Source organism: Lynx canadensis, chromosome B1 (genome assembly GCF_007474595.2).
Source record: "Lynx canadensis isolate LIC74 chromosome B1, mLynCan4.pri.v2, whole genome shotgun sequence".
Taxonomy (NCBI): domain Eukaryota; kingdom Metazoa; phylum Chordata; class Mammalia; order Carnivora; family Felidae; genus Lynx; species Lynx canadensis.
This window is the reverse complement of record NC_044306.2, coordinates 124,276,663-124,304,510: the sequence shown is the minus strand read 5'-3', so window position 1 is coordinate 124,304,510 and position 27,848 is coordinate 124,276,663. Positions and strand designations below refer to the sequence as shown.

Genomic DNA, 27,848 nt, shown 5'->3' with positions numbered 1-27,848 from the left:
TAGTTAACAATACAGTATGATTACTTGAAGGCTGCTAAGAGAGTAAATCTTAACCATAATCATCACACACAAAAAAATGGTAACTACGTGAGGTAATGGCATCATTTATTGCCACCTCATTGTGGCAATCATTTATAATACATACATATGTCGATTATATATGAACAAAGCAGAAAATCATATTAAAAATACTTGTATTATTAAATTTCAATTAATTTCAGTAGAATTTGCTTTTTTAAAGAGAGGTATATTTAAATTTTTCTGTAATATTTAAATGAAGGATTTTTAAAAAGTTAAATTTATTGAAGTTTCTTCTATCCTATTTTAAAATATTCTCATATAACTGTTAATTTTAAATTCCAGAAAATAATGTGTTGCTTCATGTAAACCTTAAAAATGTTCGTGTTTACTGAGAAGACTTACTCAACGAGAGAACATTAATCTGTCAATAAAACCTGCTATCTTGAAAGGGCATATACATATTCTTCTCACTAAACTAAGTTAATAAGTATGTCTTTATTCATGGATAAAGATTAGTGATCTAATCATGGGAAGAAAATCTTAGAATTATCCATTTTGTTGATTTATACAATAAGCATTTATTAATATGCTCCTATATGCCAGATTCTGTTGTTGAAGCCCTAATAATATAAAAGTAAATAAGTCTCGTCCTTATAGAGTTCAGAATCTGCTACTGGGAGTTCTTGATTGAAGCCATAAGTGAGTTTTTGTGGATTAACAAACCATTTAAAATTGTATACATGTTTTTTTTTTTACATGAACATACGTGCACAATTTTCCCCTTTAGGGTCCCTAGCTTTCATTATATCTTTAAAAGGATCAGTGACAGTGAACCAATAAATATCAACAACTAGAAGGAGTAAAAATGACACAGATTAGTTTGTAATTGAAATATAGTGAGTAATGTTCCAATGACAATTCTGACCACACCCGCATCCAAAAAATAAGTAAATAAAATAGAGAGAGAACACTAATTGTGCCTGGGACACTCAGGAGACTGTTTACACAAGAATAAAAATAGTGAGCAGACTTTGCAAATATGGCTGTGTAACTTAAGAGAGCTATTGTAATAGATATTATTGTTAGTACCACCTATATTGGATAGGTTAGATCCATGAACATGTGACACTGAAAACCTGTAACTAATGATGGCACAAATCATACACATTTAAGTGTTTTTTAAATATAACATAATATTGCAATCTTAAAACAATGTTATAAATTTCTAAAATCATCTTTTTCTGTAAAAAACAAAAGTAAAATATTTAGGCAAACATGTTCTCAAGAGTTACCAACTGAAACTTATTAAAGTCAATAGAGAAAGAAAGAAGTACCAAATTAAAAACTAAGAGCAAATAATAATAAATGGACCTATAATTTACTGGTCTATCAGATTAAAAATAACTTTTCCTTTAAAGAAGGAAAACTTTGAAAGAAAATTACTTTTTCAAAAAACTTTTCAACTATTAAAGAAAACAATAGGAAGACAAAAAAATATTATACACTCAGTTCTCAACAGAAACATTACCCTGAAGTACAGTATGTGTGTGTGTATATATATAATATATACATATATATATACATTCAAACAATACCTGAAAAAACATCATTATCAAACCCATAAATGTTTTCATTTGGCATAGAAAATACTATGAAGAGGTATAAATATAATATATAAAATCTTAATGAAAGAAAAAGAAAGATTTTTAAATACTAGAAAGATTAGTAGATACATTTTCTATGATAAATGCATCACAAAATAAAAGGGTATCATTACATTTACTGACATTATTATTTGTAAATACCACTAAAATCAGTTTTAAAAAGTAGGGGAAAAGGATTCAGCTAAAGACTTAATATGATAATATATCAAACTATGAACAGCTATACCATCTAACTTATCAAGACTGATAGTTTACTGATCAACACTTACTTTAAGACCCTTCCTCACTGTGCCTAATAACCCAAAGTAAACAAGTCATAAACTTTGCCCAATCCCAGCCAGTTTCCCGTTTGTAAGACCTGTCTTACGTCACAGAACTCAGGTCCTAAAACACCAGAAGTCCTTTGATTTGCATCTCCTGAAACACTATTAAGACTGCTTAGCAGATTCTCCCTTTCCAAAGTAAATAGAATTAGCATTGCTTAATCAGTAGGAATTAGCAGTGGTCTTCTGGGGGAATCAACAGCCAACAAATAAAATAACAACTCTTTCATTATTCATTTTCTTTTCTTTTTCTTTTTTTCCCTGATGTTGCATTATGAATCTGCTTTGACAGAATGCCTAAAAATTATTTAGATCATGACATTTTAAATAAGTAGAAATCATACATTCAATAAAAGTGAACTTGTCATTAACTAACCCAAAAAACAACATTCACTATGGTTTGGCCCGAGTATTAACTCTTAAATTACTTGCTATAAGCCACTATAAAATATTTCACTTTTAATAGTGAGTAGAGTACAAATGGGGGACCTATTCATCCTAGATTGGGAATTAAGGCCAATCATGAACACAATTTTTAAAACTTGAAGGTTTACTTAAGCATTCTTCTTGTAATCAGAAGGCCCACAGCTTAAGAGTCCTTTATTTAGGGGCGCCTGGGTGGCGCAATCGGTTAAGCATCCGACTTCAGCCAGGTCACGATCTCGCGGTCCGTGAGTTCGAGCCCCGCGTCGGGCTCTGGGCTGATGGCTCAGAGCCTGGAGCCTGTTTCCGATTCTGTGTCTCCCTCTCTCTCTGCCCCTCCCCCGTTCATGCTCTGTCTCTCTCTGTCCCAAAAATAAATAAACGTTGAAAAATAAATTAAAAAAAAAAAGAGTCCTTTATTTATTATGAATCTAGACTACAGCATCTATACTTATTAAAAAAAGATAAAAGATCCAAACCTGATTTTACTGGAGCAACAGGGCTATCTTCTGAGCCTTCTAATAAATCCATGATTGCGATAAATATTTGGAAATTTCCATTTGTGTATGTAAACAACTAAGTCTTTAAGTTTCAGGGATGTAAAAAATTATACATATAACAGTGCTTAGTGGACATTTATAGATAAATTGACAAATAATTCTTAATTCAGTCTTTAAAAACTGTCAGACTGTATTTTAAAAAATGCCTCCTTCGATTTTAATAGCTAGTAATATGAATAAAACATATGTAAAGGACTTTAATGTAGACATTTTCAGTACTTTCTGGAAATTATTCTATTCTTTTGTTACTGATAAAAGAAAATTATCATTGACAAACCTCATATGTAGCTGGACCAGGAGTAATCTCTTTGGAATCTTTAAAACGCTTTGATGCCTTAACAAATAAGGGTATGGAGCAAGATTTCCTTAAAACAGGATTGTATGCTGCAGGTCCTAAAAGAAAACAAGTATAGAAAATAATAAAATATTTTAAAATTATTGATTTGGGTCATATAATTACTATTCTTAGATTCATGCTCTTAATATGTAATTTTAGCATCAAACAATCTTGGACTCATTCTTTTTGAATGCTTAAAATCATTCAGTTTAGGGCTTTGAAATATAATAAGCACAAAAAAGTGATATTTGCTTATCTAATAATTAAATGTAATATAGAAGTATTTTCCCAAAAAAGCAAATAGTACCCCCTCAAGATAAATATACATCATGAAAAAGAAATACCCGACTTCTTTATTTTCTAAAAATGCATCCATATGCTCAGTGAAGATGTAGGGCTTGAAGTGCATTTGGAAATATGAATAAGACTCAAAGAAGCAAAAAGGTAGTTTAACAGCATTCTGGGCACTAAACATGATGGAAGCCAAGATACAAAGACGGAATTCACATGAAATAATTAGATATAATAAACAGACTGGTTGAATGGAATAGGGCCTAATCCTAAATGAGAATTTTGTACTAGAGCCAATAGGTTTCAGACTGTATTACAAAGTGTCCCAGAATTCCAGAGAAGTGCCTAGGGAACACTGTATAGGTGAAGTCCAAGTAGAAGGAGGCTGAATTATTTTCATTCAAAACATCTCTAGATTTACTTTTCTTTGTTTGGGTTGCAGGTTAAAAAAAAAAAAATTAACTAAAATTGTCCGATATATATATTTTTAAATAAGCATTTGGAAACTACTTCCACAGGTAGTGGATAGCTCTTGAAGGTTTTAGACTAAAGGAGATTCATAAGGAAAGAAATAGTTTAAGAAATAAACTTCAGCAGTACTTTATAGGATGGCATGACTTGCTTTGTTTTAAGGACACTAATAAGGAGTTTACTAACATTGGTAAAGGAAAGGAAGAACAACTCCAATATTTTCTAATAGATGCAACAAATATTTAGTATGTTTAGTGGCTGGAAGAAGATAAAAATAAAAAATGGCTAATGAAAAGGCAATACTGTGGGGCACCTAGGTAGCTCAGTCGCTTAAGCATTCAACTCTTGATCTCAGCTCTAGTCATGATCTCACAGTTCGTGGTTTTGAGCTCCACATCAGGTTCTCTGTTGTCAATGCAAAGCCCGCTTTGGATCCTCTTTTCATCCCCCTCTCCCTGCTTCTTTTTCTCTCTCTCACAAAAAAAAAAAAAAAAAAAAAAAAAAAAAAAAAAAAAAAGGCAATACTGTGACAAAAAAAAGAAACAAAAAACAAAAACACAGTAGAAAGATACCATTGAAGAGGAACATCATGTGTTTGGTTTTGAACCAGTTATGTATGAAAAGACGGCAGGATATCCAATAGAAATGTTCAGAAGACAAGTGAAGATACACAATTGAAGCTCATGAGAAAGCTGTCCTGGTGAAAAGGAAAGGAGTTATTCACGTAGAGGCAACAGTTGAGGTATCTCTAAATGAAAGAGCGTGGAGAGAGAAAATTAAATAATTGAGGACTGAAACAAGGGGATGCTGCATATAGGAAAACAGGAGGAGAATCAAAGAAGGAAATAGTCTAGTGAGTAGAATATGGCTAGCACATCATAGGGAGAAGTTTTTCTTTTCTCCATCCACATGTTAACAAAAATGTACTGTCTGCCATTTGTCAAGCCTGTATTTCCAGAGAGTGCTAGAGGTCTACTATATCAAAGTTTTAAGAGGAGACTTCAAAGAGAGGTCACAGTGGAGCATACAGAAAAGTGGTGATGAATGAAACCAAATTAGAGGGCATTAAACAGATAATGCGGGGAGAGGAAACAAAAATGTGAGCACCGAATATTATGTTCACTGAACATAAACAATGAAATACATATAAAGATATTAATAGAATACAAAATTAATACCTCTGTCTGCCTACTACACATGCAACTGAAAATCACCTACTTTGAAGAATAGATTCCTCCAGATGTTTTCAAATCTAAAATATTTTTAGAATTGACAAATTCATATGAAACATTTTTAAGGCTTTAGCTTCATTAACTAGGACACATCAAAATTTACAATAAGAGATGACATTTGACTCTAGTTCAATCATTCTAAAGTCAATTCAATTCATAGGATAAATATCCAAAATTATAAAGTCCTTGTGGGAAGCTGGTATGAACTGAATGATTGTGGCCTCCCTGCCCCATTCATATGTTAAAACCCCAATCTCCAAAGTGATGGTGTTTGGAGATGAGGCCTTCAGAAAGTAATTAGGTCACAAGAGTGGAACCCTCATGATGGGATTACTGGTTTTATGAAAAGAGACATGAGAGAATTTATTTTCTCTCTCTGTTTCTGCTGTGTATGCAGATGTCTATCTGCAAACCAGAAGGAAAGCTCTCACTAGGAATGAAATGTCACTTTGGGCATTATGATTTTGGATTTCCCAGACTCCAGCAACTGTGAGAAATAAACTTGTACTATTTAAACTACTCAGTCTATGGTATTTTTTTTATAGCAGTCAGAATTGACTAAGACAGAAGCTAAAGTGTATTGATCTGCCAAAAGACAAGTAAAGTGTTGTAGCAAGTGCCATCTTGCATCCATGACTTTGGAATAATAAATTTCTATTCATAGTGCAGAAAAACAATGTACATAGACATACATAATATCTTTAAAAATAGATAAATACAAACTAAACTACACTGGGAAAATGTGTCAGTTACTGCAGTATCAAGAAAAGAACACAAACCTATTATCAGGAACTGGGTGCATGATTCTACAGTCAATTAATTAAAAATTACAACTTTAACCATAAAGATGTATAAAGTTTAATGCAATAGATAAGACTATAAAGCAAACACTGGTTTACTGTTGTATCAGTAAATTTCATTTTCAACTACGAAATGAAATAGTCTATTCCCGGTCCTTACCAGCATGCTACAACAACTGATAAATACTTACCTTTATGGTTATAACTCATTAAAAGAAAATAAAATATTCAAATGTAGTTTTAGTGGATTTCCTCTTATTGGAATTCCTTTGAGAAGCATTAAGTAAAGTCAAACTCTCAATATGCATCTTACTGCATTTTAGCACTTAGCTTGCTTTAAGCTACAGAGCATTAAAAAAAAGGGGTCTATTTTACTTGATCTTAAAATATATTTCCAATTACATATGTTACTGCTTATATGATACAGGTCAAAGATTTACATTGCTTCACCAGCTCTGATTCATGGCTGGATTATGCAGAAATTATCTTCTATTTATTTATCAAAATGCCACATTTTAATCACAGGTCATGGAAGAAGAAAACTTCTCATTCCAAATCAAACACCTATGAAAAGTCTGCCTGAGTCATGACTATTATATAATGGGAAATTCAAGAGCAGGTGATTCTTATAATTACATGTTTTCCAGCCCTATGCCAGCTTAGTCTCTATGAAATGTCAACCAATGCTACAGGGCAAAAATGGGAGAGAACAGGAACAATGAGTAATTTAAAATAAAAATAATTTTGGTACATTAGAGTGGACTCAGAAATAACTACTTCTATAAATAAAGCTACAAACCTCAGATTAAAAATGGCTGTCTTCATAACAAGCTAAAATTTATAAATCATGCACTCAAATTTTTTTATGAATACTAAGTTGTTTTTTCACATGAAGCTGAAAGAAACTACTGAAAAGTAAATAATCCATGTGTGAGCATATCTTTAGGAATTAAAAAGCATCTAGGAAACTATTCATTACAATGGACCACATGACTTTAAAATGTCATTTAGAGAGTTTAGTTTTATGGAACACGTTTTCTCATGCTGATTTTATTCTCTAGCTCTACAAATGAAATAATAGCTAAAACAAGAGATTAGTGCACAAGGAACTATTATCATCAATGTCAAAGCCACATTTAGGTACCAAGCTCTTCTCCTGCTTCCTAAGACTCGATTTGATTAAACGGCACTTCAGATTATTACCAAACAACTGTGGTCTATTAAACTGAGCTTATAGGTGATGAGAAAAAACAGATAAGAGTCTCAATAATGCATAAACTTTTAACCAAAGTTCCATGTATGTTTTACCATCCTGTTAATATCGCTGTTCAAAAACAAAATGGGAACTATGTGTTTTAAGAAATAAGATCTTGGGGTGCTTGGCTCAGTCGCTTAAGCATCCAACTTTGGCTCAGCCCTGTGTCAGGCTCTGTGCTGACAGCTCAGATCCTGGAGCCTGCTTCAGATTCTGTGTCCCTCTCTCTTTCTCTCTGCCCTTCCCTGGCTCGTGCTCTGTCTGTCTGTCTCTTAAAAATATATAAATGTTAAAAAAAAAATTTTAAACAGAAATAAGACCTTAAGTACTTAAGAATGATACTCTAAAATTACTATAGAGTATCTAAGAATTATTGCCAATACAGTCCCTAAGAAATGGTCTCTTATAATGAACTCCAACCTAAGTAGACTGAGTACTGCATCAACTGGAGTCTACCTAAATCATCCACCTGTTAAAACATGTGTTCCTAGCATTGAGTAAGCAGTAGGACTGTCACTGTTATGACATGTAAATACAAGATCAGACAGATTTGGATTGACTGAAATATATCTTCAGACAAAAAAAGTGTGTTTATCCATGTATCTCTATATGCATTCTTATAAAATTCTTACCAAAATGTGCAATCATAAGCCCTATCAAATGAAGTCTTTGAACTGATCCTGTAAAAAATATTTCACTCTCTGATAATGTAAGTACATTATACAAATTTGAATGACTTTCATCAGTCTTGAATATGTAGGTATAATACACTTTCTGTATGAATTATAGGAGCCAACTGGTAGGAAGGATGATAATCTTTCATCTTCTACCACTTTGAGTAGGTGGTATATGAAAATGTAACACATGAGTGATTCTTAATGATAAATGAACAAAGTTATCAAATAATCAATGAAATATAAAGTTATTTTCAAAGTAAATAAAATATCTCACAACTGCCCCGGCAGAGTAGCAAATTTTCCTTTCATAACTGAATTTTGGTTTTTACATCCCACTGTTCATATTTAAACATTTGGAGCAGGAATGCCAAGAAAATTATCTAAGCAAAAACATAAAGTATCAATATGTATTTAAAGTCCCTTTATATCACTATCATTATTTTAACTCTCACTTAAAGCTGAATTAGGAAGGTATTCCCCCAGAGACTGGCACTTATCTCTGTGAATATTATATGTAAAACTCAGGATAATGCTATGTATCTTTGTAAAGTACATTAGGTCATAGATTAAGTGATGAGGAGTTCTTTAAATATAAACACTAAATTTATTTTGAACATTTGATTAATATTAAACAAGCTAAATTCTTTAAGAAAGAAATAATAAATACGTAATGATTTAAAACATTTTAATGGCTAATAATTACCACTTTAAAATGTAACTATTTGACATTTCTTTAACTTACTAAAAATTGTTATATTCTTAAGTGTTTGGATTTGAAACTTTCTCTGAATAGCTCTGCTATGATAAAGCTAGACTCAGAGTTTAGCATTTTCTGAAAGAAGAGCCTACATGATTAATATAGAGACAAGCGAATTAAACAAAGGTTAACATATTCATTGGCACCCTAAATGAAGACATTTTTGCACCTTAAAACAAACATATTTTATAGATTAAGTAAAAGATAAAATGGTTCTCATGCTTTGATGCATAAATGTTACATTCACCAAAGATTAAATAAAAACCATTAGGTTAACCATCGAATATCCTAGAAAACTTCTTGCTCCTTTTCCATAAACTTAAATCTACGTCTAGATATAAATCTAGAAAAGATTTTTTTCTTCTCCTTACCAGTGTTGTCTGTTCACTCCGCTCCTGTGATCACAGGATATAATGTACATACTCTCTAATGCTGTTCCTATAACTTCATGGAATAATAATAGCAGGCTAAGAATTCAGCAGAATTCTTCCCTTGCAAACCTTCTCATCAACTACCACTAGTTAATTTTAAACAAGACAAATAACAGGGGGATTGGTTTATCTTAACAGTACTTATGTCCAAACAGTAAATGGTTTCCTCATCTGGCTTCAATGCCCATGACCCACCAGACCTGTTCACAGCCCTTCCGTAGCTTCAGATGTGTTTCTCCTCTGGCCTCTGGCTGAACTTGTTCTATAGCTTGAAATAACAAGACTGAAAAACGAAGAGAATCATATTCAGCACTATATATTTTAAATTAATCTTTTCCAAAGTGTAGTTCATGGACCACAGCCATCAAAATAACCCAGATTAGTGTCAGACTGTAGATTCGCTTAGATTCATAAATCATAAAATCATTCTCTCTGAAAGTGGAACCAAGAAAACACAACTTTAACAAAGCCCATTGCTTTAGACCTTTTTTTTTTTAATTTTTTTTTCAACGTTTTTTATTTATTTTTTGGGACAGAGAGAGACAGAGCATGAACGGGGGAGGGGCAGAGAGAGAGGGAGACACAGAATGGGAAACAGGCTCCAGGCTCTGAGCATTCAGCCCAGAGCCTGACGCGAGGCTCGAACTCACGGACCACGAGATCGTGACCTGGCTGAAGTTGGACGCTTAACCGACTGCGCCACCCAGGCGCCCCAAGACCTTTTAACTATAATTTAATATGTTGCTATTAGTAAATATATCTACACATTAACTCTTTTTTCCCTCAAAAAATCTCAAGAATTCGTTATCCAGAGCAAAAACTTTCTGAAATTATGGATGAGACTATCTTTTCTCCAGAATATAATCTCTTATGCCCAGCGCCTGTTTATGGTAGAGCTTCAATCAGGGCCTACTGAGCTGAACTAGGCCAAGCCAAAGAAAGAGTCTGTTTATAAGCCAACTAGAATCTACTCCTGAGACTTTAAGCATTCTAATTATTTTCTTTTCATTTTAATTTCTTCTCCAGTAATTGTCTATGGAAAAATGGATACCTTAAAATCCTATTTCTATTTATACTGTGAAAATGACATTTAGATGATAGATCACATAAATGTTTGTAAATACATTCAGAATAATCATTGCCTGAGAGATTAGCAGGAGACTGCAGTATTAAGACGGAAAAGAAACTTACTTTATAGTGTATATCCTTCAACACATTATGAATTCGGTTATGGCCATGTCACACTATTTCAATTTGGGGCCAAGTGTGCAAAACTTATTTCATGATCATGGAAGATGAAATTCTGTGAAGTGTAAGTATATTCTCATCTCTATTTTAATCTATCATTCTCTGGAATAAATCTCAAACCTAAATTTTAATTCAAGATTTCTTATACTAGCCATGTGACCTTAATAAATTCTTTAAACCTTTTTTTTTTTTAATTTTTTTTCAACGTTTTTTATTTATTTTTTGGGACAGAGAGAGACAGAGCATGAACGGGGGAGGGGCAGAGAGAGAGGGAGACACAGAATCGGAAACAGGCTCCAGGCTCCGAGCCATCAGCCCCAGAGCCTGACGTGGGGCTCGAACTCACGGACCGCGAGATCGTGACCTGGCTGAAGTCGGACGCTTAACTGACTGCGCCACCCAGGCGCCCCATCTTTAAACCTTTTTAAGTTTCAGTTTCCTCCTTTATAAAAGGGGGTTGAAATGGTCCAGAAAAATTCCTCAAAGCTACACAATTAGTAAGGACACATCATTCAACCACTTTAAGTCCTTGGGAACCTCCCCCAAAGAAAGGAAAATAAAATTATTTAAATTTTACAGAAAACTGATTTAATAGCTGAGCTATGACGGGCTCTATGATTTTAACAACTCCTTTACTACTTTACACTCCCTTCTTAATCTTTAACTGTCTCTAGCACTTGCCAAAAATATCAAAATTGCCAAACAAATATCATCTTAATTAAATGAAGACATGCTTTCACCCGAACATGGTATTTCTCAAACAGGTGAATAAGGTCTAGGAGATGGAACAAATTGAGGTTTATATGATAAATTTAGAGATTTTTGCTCCTGGATTATTATTCGCATACCACAAGTGGGTGTAATTCTGATTTGCACCTATACTTTTAAACTTATAATAAGTACACACACATTTAAGGAAAACAAAAATATCACAATTCTAAAAATCAAATTGTCTTCATATATCCACAATCTTGACACTGCTAGTTGCCAAGGATGCCACATACTGCTACTTTCAAAACCTGTTATAAACAATAATTTTTTAAAGATCAAGAGTTAAATGATGTTGTCTTAGAATCAAACAGGCCTCGGTGCCATCTTTTGGTGAAGGCTGCCTCTCTGTGGCAGAATACAATGTGTCATGTTCTTTGAAGGACAATTTTCTCTTATTTTTTTTAAACCGGTAGAAAAGATCTGTATAATATTCATAAATACATAGATTTAAATACAGTATTTTTACTACTTCTTTCAGAATATTCTTGGATTCAGGTTTGGAAAGGTCTTGGACCCTGAGGAACTGCCTCACTCACAAGCATGTAGAACAAGGGATGAAAATAATTATTTATGCAAGTAACAGAAATCAAGTAAAATACAATTGCTCAAATAGAATGGTCATGTTTGCTGTCTTTTTTGAAAGTTAAAGTCATTATTCACTTAAACTGAGTGACCTCTGCTGGTCAGAAAGACATACTTATTAACAGATATCGAGCCTACCAGAAAGCAGCTGTTATCTTAATTTCCTGAAGGAATTACTTAAAAATACTAAGTGTACCATAAGATGATTCTTCTTACTCACCTAAAGAACAGTGATACGGGAACATATCCTATTTCAAACACTGAAAGCCAAGAAGCAAATATCAAGTGGATATCTTTGAAAAGCACTGATTTAATTGTTCTCTCTTCATTAATGACTACTGTTAGTCATAATGAAAGTAGGCTTAAAAGACCTTCTTATTATATTTAGGAAGGACATATGTTCTACAATGAATTTTTTTAAGACTTGGTACTTTTAACCATATGATAAGTGAAAAAATTAGCATGTGTGCATTTTTTTAACAGAAAGGAACAAAATATCTCTCAATCACAAGCATGCAACTTGTTATATCTCAAAAATAAAGGATTTACTTAATTAAGCAATATTATCACAGAAGTGACATTTACCTTATCTAGAATGGAACATACTCCCTCATCAGAAACAGTAAAAACTAATTAGAAGAAGATACCCAGAGGGCCATAGTAAACATTTCAATAACCAATATCAAGCTGCTTTGTTGTTTTCATTCAAGGCATAGGTATACCAAAAAGCATCACCGAGAAAAAACTGTGCAGATTCTTTTTTTTGCATTTTAATGGAGGTCTAAACCTTTGGCAAGAAGTATACCAATAAAAGCGCCAAAGAAAGTTGCCTGAAAAAAATTTTAGTCAAGAAAATTATTATAATTCCTCATTGCTAATTATTGTAATATCTCCTTCCCCTCTTCTTCTTTTTTTTTTAATCTGTTTAACAATGTCCAGAGGGAGAAAAAGAAACATATTTGGTCTCTGCCTCTGCAAATACTGAAATCTATTTATATGCAAATAAGCTATCCATTATTAGTATGAGAAGAGACTTGTGCATAAAGGGAGAAATAAATTATCACTAGAAACCATTAATGAAATCTATTTCAAAACATAACATTTTACAAGAGCCCTCATTCATGTAATATTTGTTTAAGCCTCGAGGGGAAATAGTGAGTTCTACACTTAGATGAAACCTGATACTATATTATTTCCCATGCCAATTTGTTTTGTAAAATGCATTTATTCTTTCCCTAGAAATGACTTGATAATTGTAACTCCAATGAGTCTTTTTAAGAGAACTTTATCATTGAAGTTAAAGTCCTATGTGTTTGTCATATAACTGCCAGACTTTTTAGGGGAGTTTATTTTTGCTCTGTTACAATAATTGTTATTCCCTGAGGTTTAAAAACATTAACATTCATTTTTATACTCTTATGGTAGTAACATAAAAATAAATGAGTTTTAAGAAGAAGGAACATGAGTCTTTCTGGAATAAGTTGAATTTCTATAGAGAAGAATAAAATAAGCAATAATCAATGCAGACTATAAAATAATTTCATATGCTTTGCCCATTTTCTCTATGGGTTTCTTATTTTATTTTTTATGTAAACTTTATTGTGTTTATCCATTTCTTCAAAAAGTCCAAATAGAATGTTAAATGGTATTACATTAATACATTAGAATAGAGAAAACTGGTATCTTCATATAAAATCATCCCATTCAAGAGGCTACCCTCTTGAGTTAGTAGAATTAGTTCCTCATTTATTCAGACAACTATCTCTGTCCATTATCAGAATTTAAAAATCCTCTTTATGGAAAACTTTTGCCTTCTAAGTTAATTCCTCAAAACTATTCCTTTTGGGAGATGTAATTACTTTTATTATTTTTTTTATACATGATCACTACTGGTATAGAAAAATGTTACTGATTTTTATGTCATTCTTATATCAAGCAAGTGTGCTAAAATTTCTTATTAGTTTTAATAGCTTCTGGATTTTCAAAAGTTGTTTTGCTATATGATGCTATAATCTGAAATTAAAGATAATTTTATTTATTTTAATCCCTGTAGTTCTTCTGTGTTCTCAGATATTCTCTCCTTAGGTATTGGTCTGAACCACCTACTTTGTTAAGAAAGTTTGGTAATAGTGGGTATCCTTTTCTTCCTTTAAAATAATGCACAGTGTGGGTTTTAAGTTTATAACCTTTATCAAGTTAAAAAACTTACTTGTAATGATAGTTTTCTGAGTTTTTGTTTTATAAGCACACTAAGCAAATTTAACTAAGGTATCATTTCTACAGTTCTTTATTAAAGTATTTTTTTTTAATGTTACAATACAGAAAAATGAAAACACCCTGAAATGCACTGCTAACTCTCTTGTCTCTGGCCTTGTTAATTTATCTTTGCTCTTAGATGACTAAGCAGTTTAAGATGAAATGTTCTGCCCATTACCCTCTACCATGCCTCATGCTGGCATTTAGGAGAGAAGAGCACATGACAGTGAGGATGTGGTATTACTGTAGTAAGGAAGTCAGCTGTTCTACTTATTCATCCTAAAGCAAAGCCCACGATTCAACATACTGCTGCCTTCAACAAACAAGACAAAGTTTCAAATCAGGAATGTTGTTAAAAGAGAGAAGAGAGAATAGTACTACTTATACTGCTGTACCCAAAGAATACCCAAAATAGTCTTTTTTTTTTTTTTTTTTTGTAATGTATGACTGGACAGCAAAGTTCACCAGGCATATGACAGGAGCTAGCAGCATGGAAGACAAAAATCAAAATAAATTTTATAATGGGCCCTAGAGGAGAAAGAGATTGTTTAGGAAAAAATAGAACTTTAAAAATTCAATAAATAATAGATAAAACACATTTATAATGATATTGCATCTATAAAACAAAAAACGATCAAAGAAAAAGAAAGTATTCTAAGAACACATAACTGTTAGTATAGAAAATTCAATGAAATAAGAAAATAGCCAAAGGGAAAAACACACCATGCAGAATACAGAGCTAAAGGACAAAGAGAGAGGGAGAGAGAATATGATAGAAAGCTAAAGAGACATTTTAAAAAAAATCTGGTAGGTCTACATCCAGAGTTTCCAGAAAGAGAAAATAGAAAACATTGAGGATTTAAAAAAAAAATCCTCAATGTTTCAACAAAAAGATAGTCCCCTACAAAGAGAAGAATATTCAAAATGCCATCTTGCCTTATCTGTATCAGCAAAACTGGATATTAGAAGATAATGAAGCAAAATAAGACAATGTATGAGAAAACTGAAGACATTTTGAAATATAATGTCCTGCCACCATTTCAATAAAATGAAAGTCCAGAGCTAATAATATACATCCTTCTTATAGGAAAACCAATGCACACAAAAATAGGTCAACATAGCTAAAAGAAAGAGGACCCCCATTGGGGCACCTGGGGGCCTCAGTTGGTTAAGCATCTGACTCTACATTTTGGCTTGGATAGTGATCTCAGGGTTGTGAGTTGGAGCCTTGCATTAGGCTATGCTCTGACAATACAAAGCCCGCTTGAGATTCTCTCTCTCCCCCTTTCTCTGCCCTTCCCCTCTCATGCTGTTTCAGTCTCTCTCTCTCTCTCTCTCTCTCTCTCTCTCTCTCCCTTAAAATAAATAAATAAACTAGTGAAACTGTTGCTTTTCTAAGCATTAGAGAAATACTCCCCCAGTTTTTTTCTGCAGAATTAAAGTTTTCACAGAATTTTAGTTAATGTTGCATATATAGAGTGTTCCTTAGTCAAATAAATTTGGGGAAAGTTGGATTGAACAAAGTTAAAACAGTTTTCTTTATCGCAGGTCATGACAGAGACTATGATATTCTAATTCACACATAACAAAGGACCAATATAATGTGTGCATTTTCTACCACATATGTTTGCTCATGGATTTCCCTCTTTTTCTCAATCTTCTTAGAGAGTTAATGTTTGCAAAACATACTTAGAAAAACTTTAATTTCTGGGAAGCCACCTTGGTTTCCAAATTTCTAGTGTCTATGTATATATATATATACATATGTATATAATAGTTTTTAAGTTTATTATTTTTGAGAGAGAGAGAGAGAGAGAGACCCCATGAGGGGCTCAAACACATGAATGGCGATATCATGACATGAACCGAAATCAAGAGTAGGATGATTAACCAACGCCCCTCTAGTGTCATTTTCAATGTACTAATTCTGAGACTGTAATTTAAACCTTAACTATAGTGTTGGTTAAAAGCACAAATGAAAGCCGAGACAAAATTACACTGAGGGCATTTTTTCTATTGTTATTAAAAATTCAAAGTAAATTACAGTTAAATAGTTCACATTTAAAAGCCATTTATATCATCTTTGGTTTTGGGTATTACAGAACTGTGTTTCTCAGCTTGCATAATCAGTCATCTTTAGCAATGCATAGTATTATCTAGCCAAACAATAGCTTCATCAGTTTCAGCATGTAGTATCTTCAGATAACCACAGAGTATAAACCAAAGAATACCATCAATAGTGAATGGTTATTTTCTATGATTGGCCACAGCTGCAAGAAATATATTCATTTATATTCTCTTCAACCTCTCTATCCTCTAATCAAAAAAAAAAATTAGAAACACAGTATCTATAGTCTATCTGAAATTTGTGCAATAGAATTATTATGTGGTATAGAAAACACAAATATGAACAATGAGAAAAATGAGCTACTTTGAGGTCAAGAAGTTAACTTATTTATAAATATTGGTTTAAAAATGGCCTTCCAGTCCATCAGTGATATTTTAACTTTAATTAGTATTTTTTTTAATTTCACAAGAGGCATACACACAAAAAAAGTCACCTAAATAGGAGGTAGAAATTATTTGCTTTTAGGTTCAAGAAATTTATGTGTGGACGTATTTTCCAAGTTGCCATTATCTTGACAATTTATTCATTTTCTCTTGTATATGGCCAAAGTAATTTATTCATGAACCTCTCAGAAAAAAATTCAGGATCTAATCTTGGTGAAAGGCTTACCTGACCCAGGAAACAGAGTCACATGAAAATCTAAGGATACCTGCTGAAGCAGCCACCCAGAACTGAGGGGGGAAACCTGCATGAGAGAAAAGCTCAATTGGATTTATATAACCTTTTTGACCAAACTGAGTAAATCTCTCAGCAGACCCTATGGAAAGATTACAGCAGTGCTAGGTTACAGAAAAATATCCAAAATGTAAGCAAGCAAGGAAAAAAAAATACCTTATCCCTATAAATATCTTCTGGAGAATGTATTAAAGAAATCTGTTGAAGGTGTGTGTGTGTGTGTGTGTGTGTGTGTGTGTGTGTGTGTGTGTGAGAAAGAGAGAGAGAGAGAGAGAGAGAGAGAGAGAGAGAGAGAGAAAGAGAGAGAGAGAGACAGACAGACCAAGACAGAGAGAAAATAGTGTATGACTTTAGATCTTAAAATCCTCATTTCACTTCTAAGGACTTGTGCCTTTGACTAATTTATGGAAAGAAAGCACCTGTTACCAAGATCAGAGGAAGATTTGATGGATGCTAGTAGACTATGGGGGAAAATAAATGACTTTGGTTACTTTGCAAATTTGGAGAATGGAATATAATCTGTGTGACTATAGTTCCTTTTGTCTTGATGCTACCTGGATGGGTGATTCAGTTGGAATTTCCATATTAGATTAATGTTATCAACCATTATTGAAAGAGAAATGTGTCAGAAACTGATATTAGATATATTTTTTGTGATAATACTGTGACTTTACAAACCCTGATTTTGGGGGGAGAAGTCCTTTCCTCTCTTATATAACCTAGAACTTGAAATACTGAACAAGGTGGGTAAAGTAAACTGGACTTAGCCCATAGATGGAGGACTCGAAATCAGGCTGCCTCCACCATCATAAACAGTTGCAAGAAGTATGGCAGAGAAGGAATTTAGGTAAAAGGCCACAGCAAAAAATACGAAAGAGACCAGCCAAGACTGATAAGATTTATCACAAGTGTCCAGAAACACATCCTTCATAAAGTCAATTCTTTTTAAAGGGGCTTTTGTTTCAGGCATGAATTGAAAGAGAGATAGTAAGAAAAGCTACTCCCTTTTTTAAAGTATAGTATTATTGTTTTGTTTATTTTTAAGATATGCATTGAAGAGTATCAAGAGCTAAGAACTCTATTTTGGTTGCATTAAGAATAACCATTCTTTTAGATTGATGCTGCCCAAAAGGTTAGTTTATTATCTTCCACATCTAGAATTGTGCAATTGCACAAAGTGGTTGTTTTTGAGATCAGATTAAATACACCTAGTTCCAAGCTTTAGAGAAATGTTTACATCTTGACCATTGTCTCATTTACATGGACTTCATCTTCTATACACAACTAAGCAAATCTAAATTTTACATCATTATTCTGGAAGATTATGGTAAACCAAAGATATGATCATTTGTTTCCAAACTACTCAGAGCTTGAATCACCTATTAAAGTTGATATTTCATTTTATAATGTGATATTTCATTTTACATTTCTGATCTGTACAAAATGATGTTAACAAAGATTCTCATTTTATTAAATCTTCTGTTCAATAACGTCCTAATTCATTTAGCATCTTGGTACTCAGGGATCCAAAGGGGAAAAATAATAAAGTCCTACCTCAAGGATATACCAGTACAGTGGAAAGGGGAGAGAGACAAATGCACATATGCCTATACCGTAAAATAGAATAAGATTAGTACTATCAGTTCTACAGGGCTCTAAAGCAGAGAGATTTCATCTGGTTGGCAGAATCAGGAAAGATTTCATGAAAGGGGACATTTGAGATAGGCCTGGAAAAATGCGTAGAATTTTGTTAAACGGTTACAAGCTATTCCCAGGTGAAGGAAACAGCATAAGCAAAACCTTTATATAGCAGAGCATGAGGCATGGCTTGGAAACTAAACAGTATAATTTCACTAGATTATATAGTAGAAGAACACAGTGGGAGGGTGAGAATAGAGAAGACAGAACTAGAATGGAAAGTCTGGGATCATAATATAGAAGTTGAAGCCTTTGCACTTATATAATGGTCAACAGCAATGAATTGTTGGTGAAGTTGGAAATGGTAAATTCAGAGCTGCATACTAGGAGACCTTGAACCACTCATTTTCCAATATATACGATAATAAAGAAAATTACTTCTAAAATGGTATTCTTTTTTTTTCTTTTTCCATAACATTATTTCCTATACAATAAACTAAACATCTTATCTATACTACTCAGATTATGTAATATTCACTATTCCAAATAGTGTAGAATAGCTGTGACAAGAATAAGCACCTAGGTAATTACTGTGTGGCCTTATCAAATGGGTCTTTAATGTTGGAGGTTGGGGGAGCAGAGTTGAGAAGATCAATATTATCTCCTTATTATTGTATATTAAATTTCCACAAATGTTGTTTTAATTTTATTAAACATTTACCAGAGGAGTTCATTTTTAAATTTTAATAATAGTTTTGATTCTTTGAGCTGATTATTACTATGTTCAGAAAATTAAATCAAATTAAAGTTTTAAATGGGAGACTCCAGTAAATTCCTTACTCTTTGTCATCTGTTTTTCACATAAAAGAGCAAACATTACGTTTTTAAAAGTGTTACTCCAATTACCAATGAAATTTCTATTCCCCTTAGTTATGCTGAGCTGGTACTTCTAGAAATAGTTCCTTATAAAATAGCCTATTCACTCAACCTAAAAACACGCTACCAACCAATGGTTTAAGAAGAGGTTTAAGAAATGTACCTACAATATGGTGTAATTTATGAACTTATATTGACACTTCCAAACTAGGGCCTATGCCAGAACTGCTTTCAGTCTCATTTAAGTCATCCTTACCTGCTCTTTCAGAGCACTCTGAACAAAAATAAGAATAAAATTGTATAGAAAAGTGTCATTAATTGGTTCAATATATCAAATTCACATCAATAAAGAGCAATTATGGCATATTTAATTTTATTCCTTTTTAAATCAATCTATAAAAGTATGTGTTAATCTCTGTACAAAAGATATTTTAAAAAAACTAAAGATATTTTTTCTTCTTCATTTTCCCCTTTAGTCCATTGATTTCATGAAATCATCTCATATACTCACAAGGCCATAAACTGTGCTATAATTATAAATATCATAGTTGGATATATCTCATTAAACACTTTTACCATGAAAGATTTTTAGTGGAATTAAGACTGTCATAAATAAAATGTAGGAAAAGCTGTTATCTTAATATCTATGGGAAAACACAATGTATGCTATGAGAGCTTAGCAAAAATTGAATGAATAAAACAATTTTATGCTAATTTATATGGAACTATGTTGTTCAGTGAACCTAGATTAAAAGCAGCTATGAAAACTTGGGAAAAGCTTATACCATATGTGCATATGATTTTATCTTTACAAAATATTTCTCTGAGTCAATTAAAGAACAGTTAAGAGTAACAAAATGAAGGTTCTCAAAATTACATTGCAATTCAATACTTGTTTGAAAAATAAAGAGTTAATCTTAACATCTGGATTTCTAATCTTCATTATAAAATGTAGTATGAGAAGATGACAGTCATTTGAGATAACTTATCCTTTGGTTTTAAGTGCCTCATCTTTTTCTCTAAAAGTTCTTGGATGCTCTAGTTGTCCATTTCTGCATAATGTTTTAACCTTCATATCTAGTTTTGTTTTCTTTATAAAGATAGTCATTTGATAATGACAGATGAAGTGTGGCTGCATAAAAGGTTATGAAACAGATATACTCCTGAGAATTACAGACAGTACCAATAATTTATTGTTGAGCCTTCAAAATATTCTGTTACAATGTACACACATAAAGCCATATCAATTTGCATGTTTAGGTTACTAAATTAAAGGCCATCATAAAAACAGTTTTAAAGAAATGCTATATATCATAACTTGGCTGAAATGATATTCATGCTTTAATCCATAGATTTTAAAACTAAAAGTACTAAGAAATTATTTGTTCCAGGCTTTACCCAATGGAATGCTTTCTGCAGTATACTTGCAATGTGGTTATCCAACTTAGCTGAACTTCTCTAGTAAATTCTTAGTGGCATAAACAGAAGGAAGAAGACTTTACTCATAAAGAAAACTGCTGGAAAGTAACTTTATTTCAGCATATAGCACATACAAAAGACCAAAGTCCTGGCTCATGATTGTGTCAGGATTTAACAGATAGTGGATAATATTGTAATATAATATTATACTCAAAATCTAGTCAGCTATATTATAAAGCTATTGATGACTAGTAGTGGGATTAAAAAAAAAAGGTTTTAAACAGCCTAAACAAATTATACTGACAGCATTGTTGCCATCTTTTTTAAACATTTGTTTCCCTTACATGGCAATGAGCACAGCAGACTCGAACTTTCTGCACACTTCTAAGACATCTCACAAATCATCAGAGTGATAGAGAATTCATAAGCTCTAAAATACCCCAACCAACAGTCTCGGATGCACTGCAATACATCACTTCAGCTAAGTTTCCAAACCTCACAGTAGGTACTTTTATTATATCCATTATTGAATGAGTAAATCAAAAAGTTATTAAGCGACTTGCTCAAGGTCCCATAATTATTAAGAGTAGCAAAGTTGGAGTTTTAATCAATGCTGCCAAATCCCTAACTAGATACTTTTTTTTGTAGTTTCATATTTTTATTTAAATTCCAGTTGTTTTACATACAGTGTAATATTAGTTTCAGGAGTTGGATTCATTGATTCATCACTTACACACAACACCCAATGCTCATCACAATAAATGTCCTCCTTAATGCCCATCACCCATCTAGCCCATCCCCCACCCACCTCCCCTCTAGCAACCCTCAGTTTGTTCTATATAGTTAAGAGTCGGTTTTATGGTTTGCCTCTTTCTCCCTCTTTTTGCTCCCTATGTTCATCTGTTTCGTTTCTTAAATTACACATATGGGTGAAATCATATGGTATTTGCCTTTCTCTGACTGACTTATTTTGCTTAGTATAATACTCTAGTTCCACCCATGTCATTGCAAATGGCAAAATTTCATTCTTTTTTATAGCTGAGAAATACTCCAGAGTATGTATGTATGTGTATACATACATATACATCTTCTTTTTTATTTATTTTTTATTTTTTTAATGTTTATTTTTTGAGAGAGAGACAGAGCACAAGCAGGGGAGGGGCAGAAAGAGAGGGAGACACAGAATCTGAAGCAGGCTCGAACCCACAAACCATGAGATCATGACCTGAGCCGAAGTCTGGCGCTTAACCGACTGAGTCACCCAGGCACCCCTACGGCTTCTTTTCCGTTCATCAGTCAATGGATGTTTGGGCTCTTTCCATAATTTGATTATTATTGTTGGTAGTGCTGCTATAAACATCAGGGTGCATGTATCCCTTCGACTCCATATTTTCTAGCAGTGCAATTTCTGGATTGTAGGGTAGTTCTATTTTTAAATTTTTGAGTAAACTCCATACTGTTTTCCAGAATGGCTGCACCAGCTTGCATTCCCACCAACATTGTAAGAGAGTTCCCCTTTCTCCACATCCTTGCTAACGTCTGTTGTTTCTTATGTTGTTAATTTAGGCATCCTGACAGGTGTGAGGTAGTATCTCATTATAGTTTTGATTTGCATTTCCCTGGTGATGAGTGATGTCACACACGTTTTCATGTGTCTCTTAGCCATGTCTATGTCTTCTTTGGAAAAATGTCTATTCATGTCTTCTGACCATTTTTTAACTGGATCATTTGTTTTTTGGGTGTTGAGTTTGAGAAGTTCTTTATAGATTTTTGATATTAACCCCGTATCAGATACATCGATTGCAAATAGCTTCTCCCATTCTGAAGGCTTCCTTTTAGTTTTGTTGATTGTTTCCTACACTGTGAGGAGCTTTTTATCTTGATGAGGTCCCAATAGTTCATTTTTTCCTTTTGTTTCACTTCCATCTGGAGACGTATCTAGTAAGATTTTGCTATAGCCAATGTCGAAGAGGTTGCTGCCTGTGTTCTCCTCTAGGATTTTGATGATTTCCTGTCTCACATTTAGGTTCTTCATTCCTACATTGGTTCATTGTCATGTGAGGGCATGACATTTGGAGTTGCTGCAGCCTCTTGCTACCAAGGCTTCTGAGATTCACAGATCAGAAAGAAGGAAAGCACCTACATCTTTGATTCTTATTGTTAAATTATCTGAAACTGGAAGCACAAACCTAGAGTATTATGGGGGGGAGATAAATTCTCAAATGTGAAATGTTTACATATATCTCATAGTTTTAATGTGAATGCTATTATTTGGCCATTGTTCATACAATTCAGTGAGAAAGTAAGTTATGAAAGTACACTATGGATGTCAGATATAAGACAGAAAGAATAGAAACGTTAGTGCATTGAAAGAAAATTGAATTGCTCAGTGACTTATAATACTAACTTAACACTTTTCTCACAAGACTAATTTGGAAAACTTCTGATTACAAAAGTCAGAGAACAAAAAGGAAGGATGGGGGAGGGACATATTATTTTCCTGATCACATAAAGCAAGGGGCAACAAGCTTTTACTGTAAAGGGCTAGAAGTTAAATATATGGCCTCTGTTGCAGCTACTCAACACAGCCATTGCAGCACAAAACTAGCCATAGACAATTTATAAACAAAGGAGCATGACTGTGTTCCAATAAAACTTTTATTTATGTACACTGAGATTTGAATTTCATATAATTTGGCACAAAATGGTGTTCTTATTTTTATTTTTTTTTTCTTTTTTAAGTATCTAAAAATGTGAAATGACTTTAAGATCATGGCCATACAAAAATAGCTGGATTTCATTTGTAGGCCTTAGTTTGCCAAACCCTAAAGAAAAAGAATTCTAATGGTCTAATTATGAAACAAGTCTAATTCCATATATCCCATATATTCCCATATTCCCAGGGCTTTAGGAAATTCTATTTTGGGTGTCTACTCTGTTCTCCAGGGAAGAATCTTATATAAAGAAGCATTCCCAATTAGCTGCCAGAGATTGCTTACAAGGGACTTCAAATCAATGTGTGCATCAGTGTCTATGAACAGAAAAAATAAAATGATTCACATATTCACATGAAAAGAAAATCAAAGGTGTCCCATACTTTTTACCATGACTAACCTTTTCTTACTTTACTCAAACCTAAAAATTTGGAAATTTAAGCCATAGTAAAGCTGAAAGAGATGACCACTTTACCTTTTATGTATTTATTTATTATACTGGTTATAGAATACAAATTCCCATTATTTCTTATTCAGTATCACTACATGAGTGGCTCCTATTCACCCATTATTCATCATTTTATTTTGTGTCTTTTGCTAAGTAACATCGTAGTAAAAATATCTATGCCACAGGAGTAATAGCAATATCAAAAGAATTTACCAACTTAAACTAAGAAATAGTTCAGTCTGATTAATGAAATTATAAAGGAAATAGAATAATTTAAATGAATGTATTTTATTATTTCATTGATGTATAGGTAGGCCTAGGTAAAAACCTTTGGGGGTGATTCATTGTAAATAGCATGACCATACATCTCAGCCCAGAATAGTGCCAAATTAGCACCCTTGTCCTGTGTGTAATTATTCACAGTGGTCTATTTCATTCTGAAAAGCATATCCAAATGGAAAAGAAATTATATGGTCTCCATAACTTTAGAAACACATGAGCCTATTTTGTAGTCTATATCTGATAATTCTATTTTCTAAAGTTCTTGGAAGAGGTCTAATTCTGATGTTTATTCCTTCTTAAAAATGGTATATTATTTATTTGTGCAATTTTTAATTGTGGATTGTGAACTCATGTTTGGCAGGATTTATTTCTGAGAATCTCATGAGGACTAGGAGAGAGGTTTCTGCTCTGCCAAGCACCCTACGGATGGTACCACCATAAGACTACTTTATATGTTACTATCTCAGGTTGAAGTCTTTCAAACTTATGAAAGTAGTATAAAGAAAATACTAAACTTAAGTGAGTAAAAATTTATGATTATGAAGTCTCAGGGAAGAACTTTTTAAATTCAGGCCAGAACAAAATGCTTTCTTACAGGTTTGTTTATTTGTTTTGCTGATATTAGATATGTTTTTCTAGCCCATTCTTTACCTGATAGTGTAGCCTTTACAAAATCCTGGCTTCATATAGATGTAAGTTTCTACTCACTAGTTCTGAACCTAAATCCTTTCCTCTATGTGGGTATCAAAATACTAATTCTTCTCCTTCTGCAAGACAATAAAAGCATTAGTAATCACTTACTACTCAAGAGACAATATCTCTTGAAAGCTCTTGAGTTCCTCAAGCTTAGCTCTGCATTTTAAAGCACGTTTGCCATATTTTATCCAGTATTTCTTTACAGTGTGAAGATTTTCAAAATATCTAATCTTCCATATTTCTGGACACCAAATAGAATGGTGAGTGGGAAAGAAAAGAGTAAAACTAGCAAATAATAAGTTAAAGAGGTCGGAAGAAAATGTAGAGAATGAACACAGTTAATGGGGGAGATTTTCAAAAAAGACCTGATCAGCCAACTGATATAGCAACATAAGATAAAACATGAGAAAAAAGGACATTAGCTTTATATAAGTCTGCTAGGAATTTAAGATTGTAAGTTCAGAGTAGCATTTCAGGTGGTAACACCTGAAAAAGATACCCTTATTTATTTGAAGAAATTAGCTGGAAACAGAGACACAGAGTAGCCTCCTAAGGCTGGATATACTTCATTAATGAAATTATTGTACAGATTTAAAAATTTATACAGTAATCCTAAGCATGGTGCTCTGTAGACACTAAATAATCATAGTTACTTTCTCTACTCCTTTCCCTTCTTCCATGAGAAAATTATACAGATACTGTCAGATGCTATAAGGCAAGAACCTTAGAAAATAGAATTCTCAGATATAAACTCCCATGCAGGAAAGGGTTCACTCAGCAGGCCTCAGTTGCTGAAACCAGCACATCTCCAAGAAAGGCCTGTCTTATGTGAATGACCCCAAATAAAAACTCTGGACACCAATGCTCAGGTGAGCTTCCTTGATTGTCCACATTTTTCACATACTGCCACACATGACTGTGGGAAAATTAGGTGATTCCATGCAATCCTACTGGGATAGAATACCTGAAACCTTGTGCCTGATTTCTCCTGGACTCCATCTCATGTAACTTCTCCCTTTGCTGACTTTATTCTGTATAATTTCATTGTAATAAATTGTAATTGTGAGTATAACAGTTTTTCTGATTCTTGGGAGTTCTAGTGAGTCATCAACCCTGTGAGTGATCTCAAGGATCTTGAACACAACTACAAAGTAGTTTCGTATGTTTCCAAAAGTTATGATGAACATGAAGCTCATTTCCAAATGGATATACTTTTCAGAGTGAAATGAGGCACTATTAACAGTTACAGACAGTACAAGATGGATGATAAGGGTCAAATCAAGCACATTTCTATTAAGAACTTTTTATCATAAGAGAAAACAGAGGAACAAAAATCAGTAGGGAATTAGATACCTTGAGGAGAGAGTCAAAACTTTGGAACAGCCACTGTGAAGAGTATTCATTGAGTCAAATAGATAAATTCCACTGAAATGCCAAATAGCTGTCAAGACTTCATTGTATTTATGAGCATCAGTTTGGAGTGGGTCACACATGCCCAATAAATGGAAATTTATTCCAGAGGCCCTCAGTAAAGAAATTGAAAAAAACAAAGCAGATTTTGAGGATGGCTTTGAATTCTCACTCAAATACTAAATCTTGCCAATCCCCTCAGATTTTTTTCTCTAGGTGTACATATTGTGTCTTCTCATTTTGGGTCCCTAACAGCTTACCAATAATACTATTGGCATAATACTCTACAAGTCCAAGTTCTAATCTAGAATCAGAACTATTTTATTACTTATTTTAATTAAAAAGTAGCACATGCTTTCATTATATCTACAAAGTAATATATATATATATATATGTATGTGTATATATATATATATATATATATATATATATATATATATAATGAATGAATCACTTCTTATACACAACTCATTATTTTGCTGCATTTATTTCCATTTATTTTAATGTAAATACCATTCATCATTAACACAGTTTTGTTTTGATTTTTTTAATGAGTTCATATCCTATAGAAATTTTTAAATGCTCCTTTTCTCCAATTGTTATTTAACTAAAAGCATCTTATCAGCAGATCCTGTGTGCTTTTTGTTCCTTAAAGTTTATTTATTTTGATAGAGACAGAGAGAGAGAGCACAAGTGGGGGTGAGGCAGAGAGAGAGAGAGTGAGGGAGAGAGAGAATCCCAAGCAGGTGCCATGCTGTCAGCACAGAGCCCAATGCAGGGCTCAAAACCATGAACCATGAGATTATGACCCCAGCTGGAATCAAGAGCCAGACACTTAACTGATTGAAGCACCCAGGTGTGCTGTAAAAGTATATCCTTTAAATGACTTTATTAGATTCCATCCCAATGAAACCGTCTATCTCTTCATTTTTTCAGATGAGAAATTTGAAGCTTTGAGAGGTTAAGGGACTTCTCCAAAGTCACAGAGTTAGTCACATTAAATTCAGGACAAAAAAATAATTTCTCCAGATTTCTTGTTTAATATTTTCTGACTTCACTTTAATCTGCCCAACATAGTGCTGACCATTTAATCTTCCTAAAATATTGACTAAATCATATCACCCCTCTCCTTTATAGCATTGGCTCCCAACTCCACAGGGGAAAACATCCAAACTCTTACCCTAGTTTCTAGATTATTTAAAATCTAGCTTTGTACTACTTTCATTTTCCCTATCCCAAACTACTTTATATTAAACATCTGCTCAAATTTAACCTGTAATATTACCCTAGAATATAGCATACTAATTACAGGATCCAAGACTTTTTTTTTTTTTAATTTACATCCAAGTTAGTTAGCATATAGTGCAATAATGATTTCAGGGGTAGGTTCCTTAGTGCCCCTTATCCATTTAGCCCATCCCCTCTCCCACAATACCTCCAGTAACCCTCTGTTTGTTCTCCAT

General features: G+C 33.1%; 1 protein-coding gene across 1 annotated transcript in view; it reads right to left on the bottom strand.

Moving 5' to 3' along the window:
• Positions 1-3,256: 3,256 nt before the first annotated feature.
• STPG2 (sperm tail PG-rich repeat containing 2) overlaps positions 3,257-27,848 on the bottom strand; it is a 308,430-nt gene continuing 283,838 nt past the window's right edge. The window contains exon 10 of the mRNA XM_030314485.1: positions 3,257-3,384. Within this exon, the coding sequence (XP_030170345.1) occupies positions 3,257-3,384 (128 nt within the window). The remainder of the gene's footprint in view (positions 3,385-27,848) is intronic.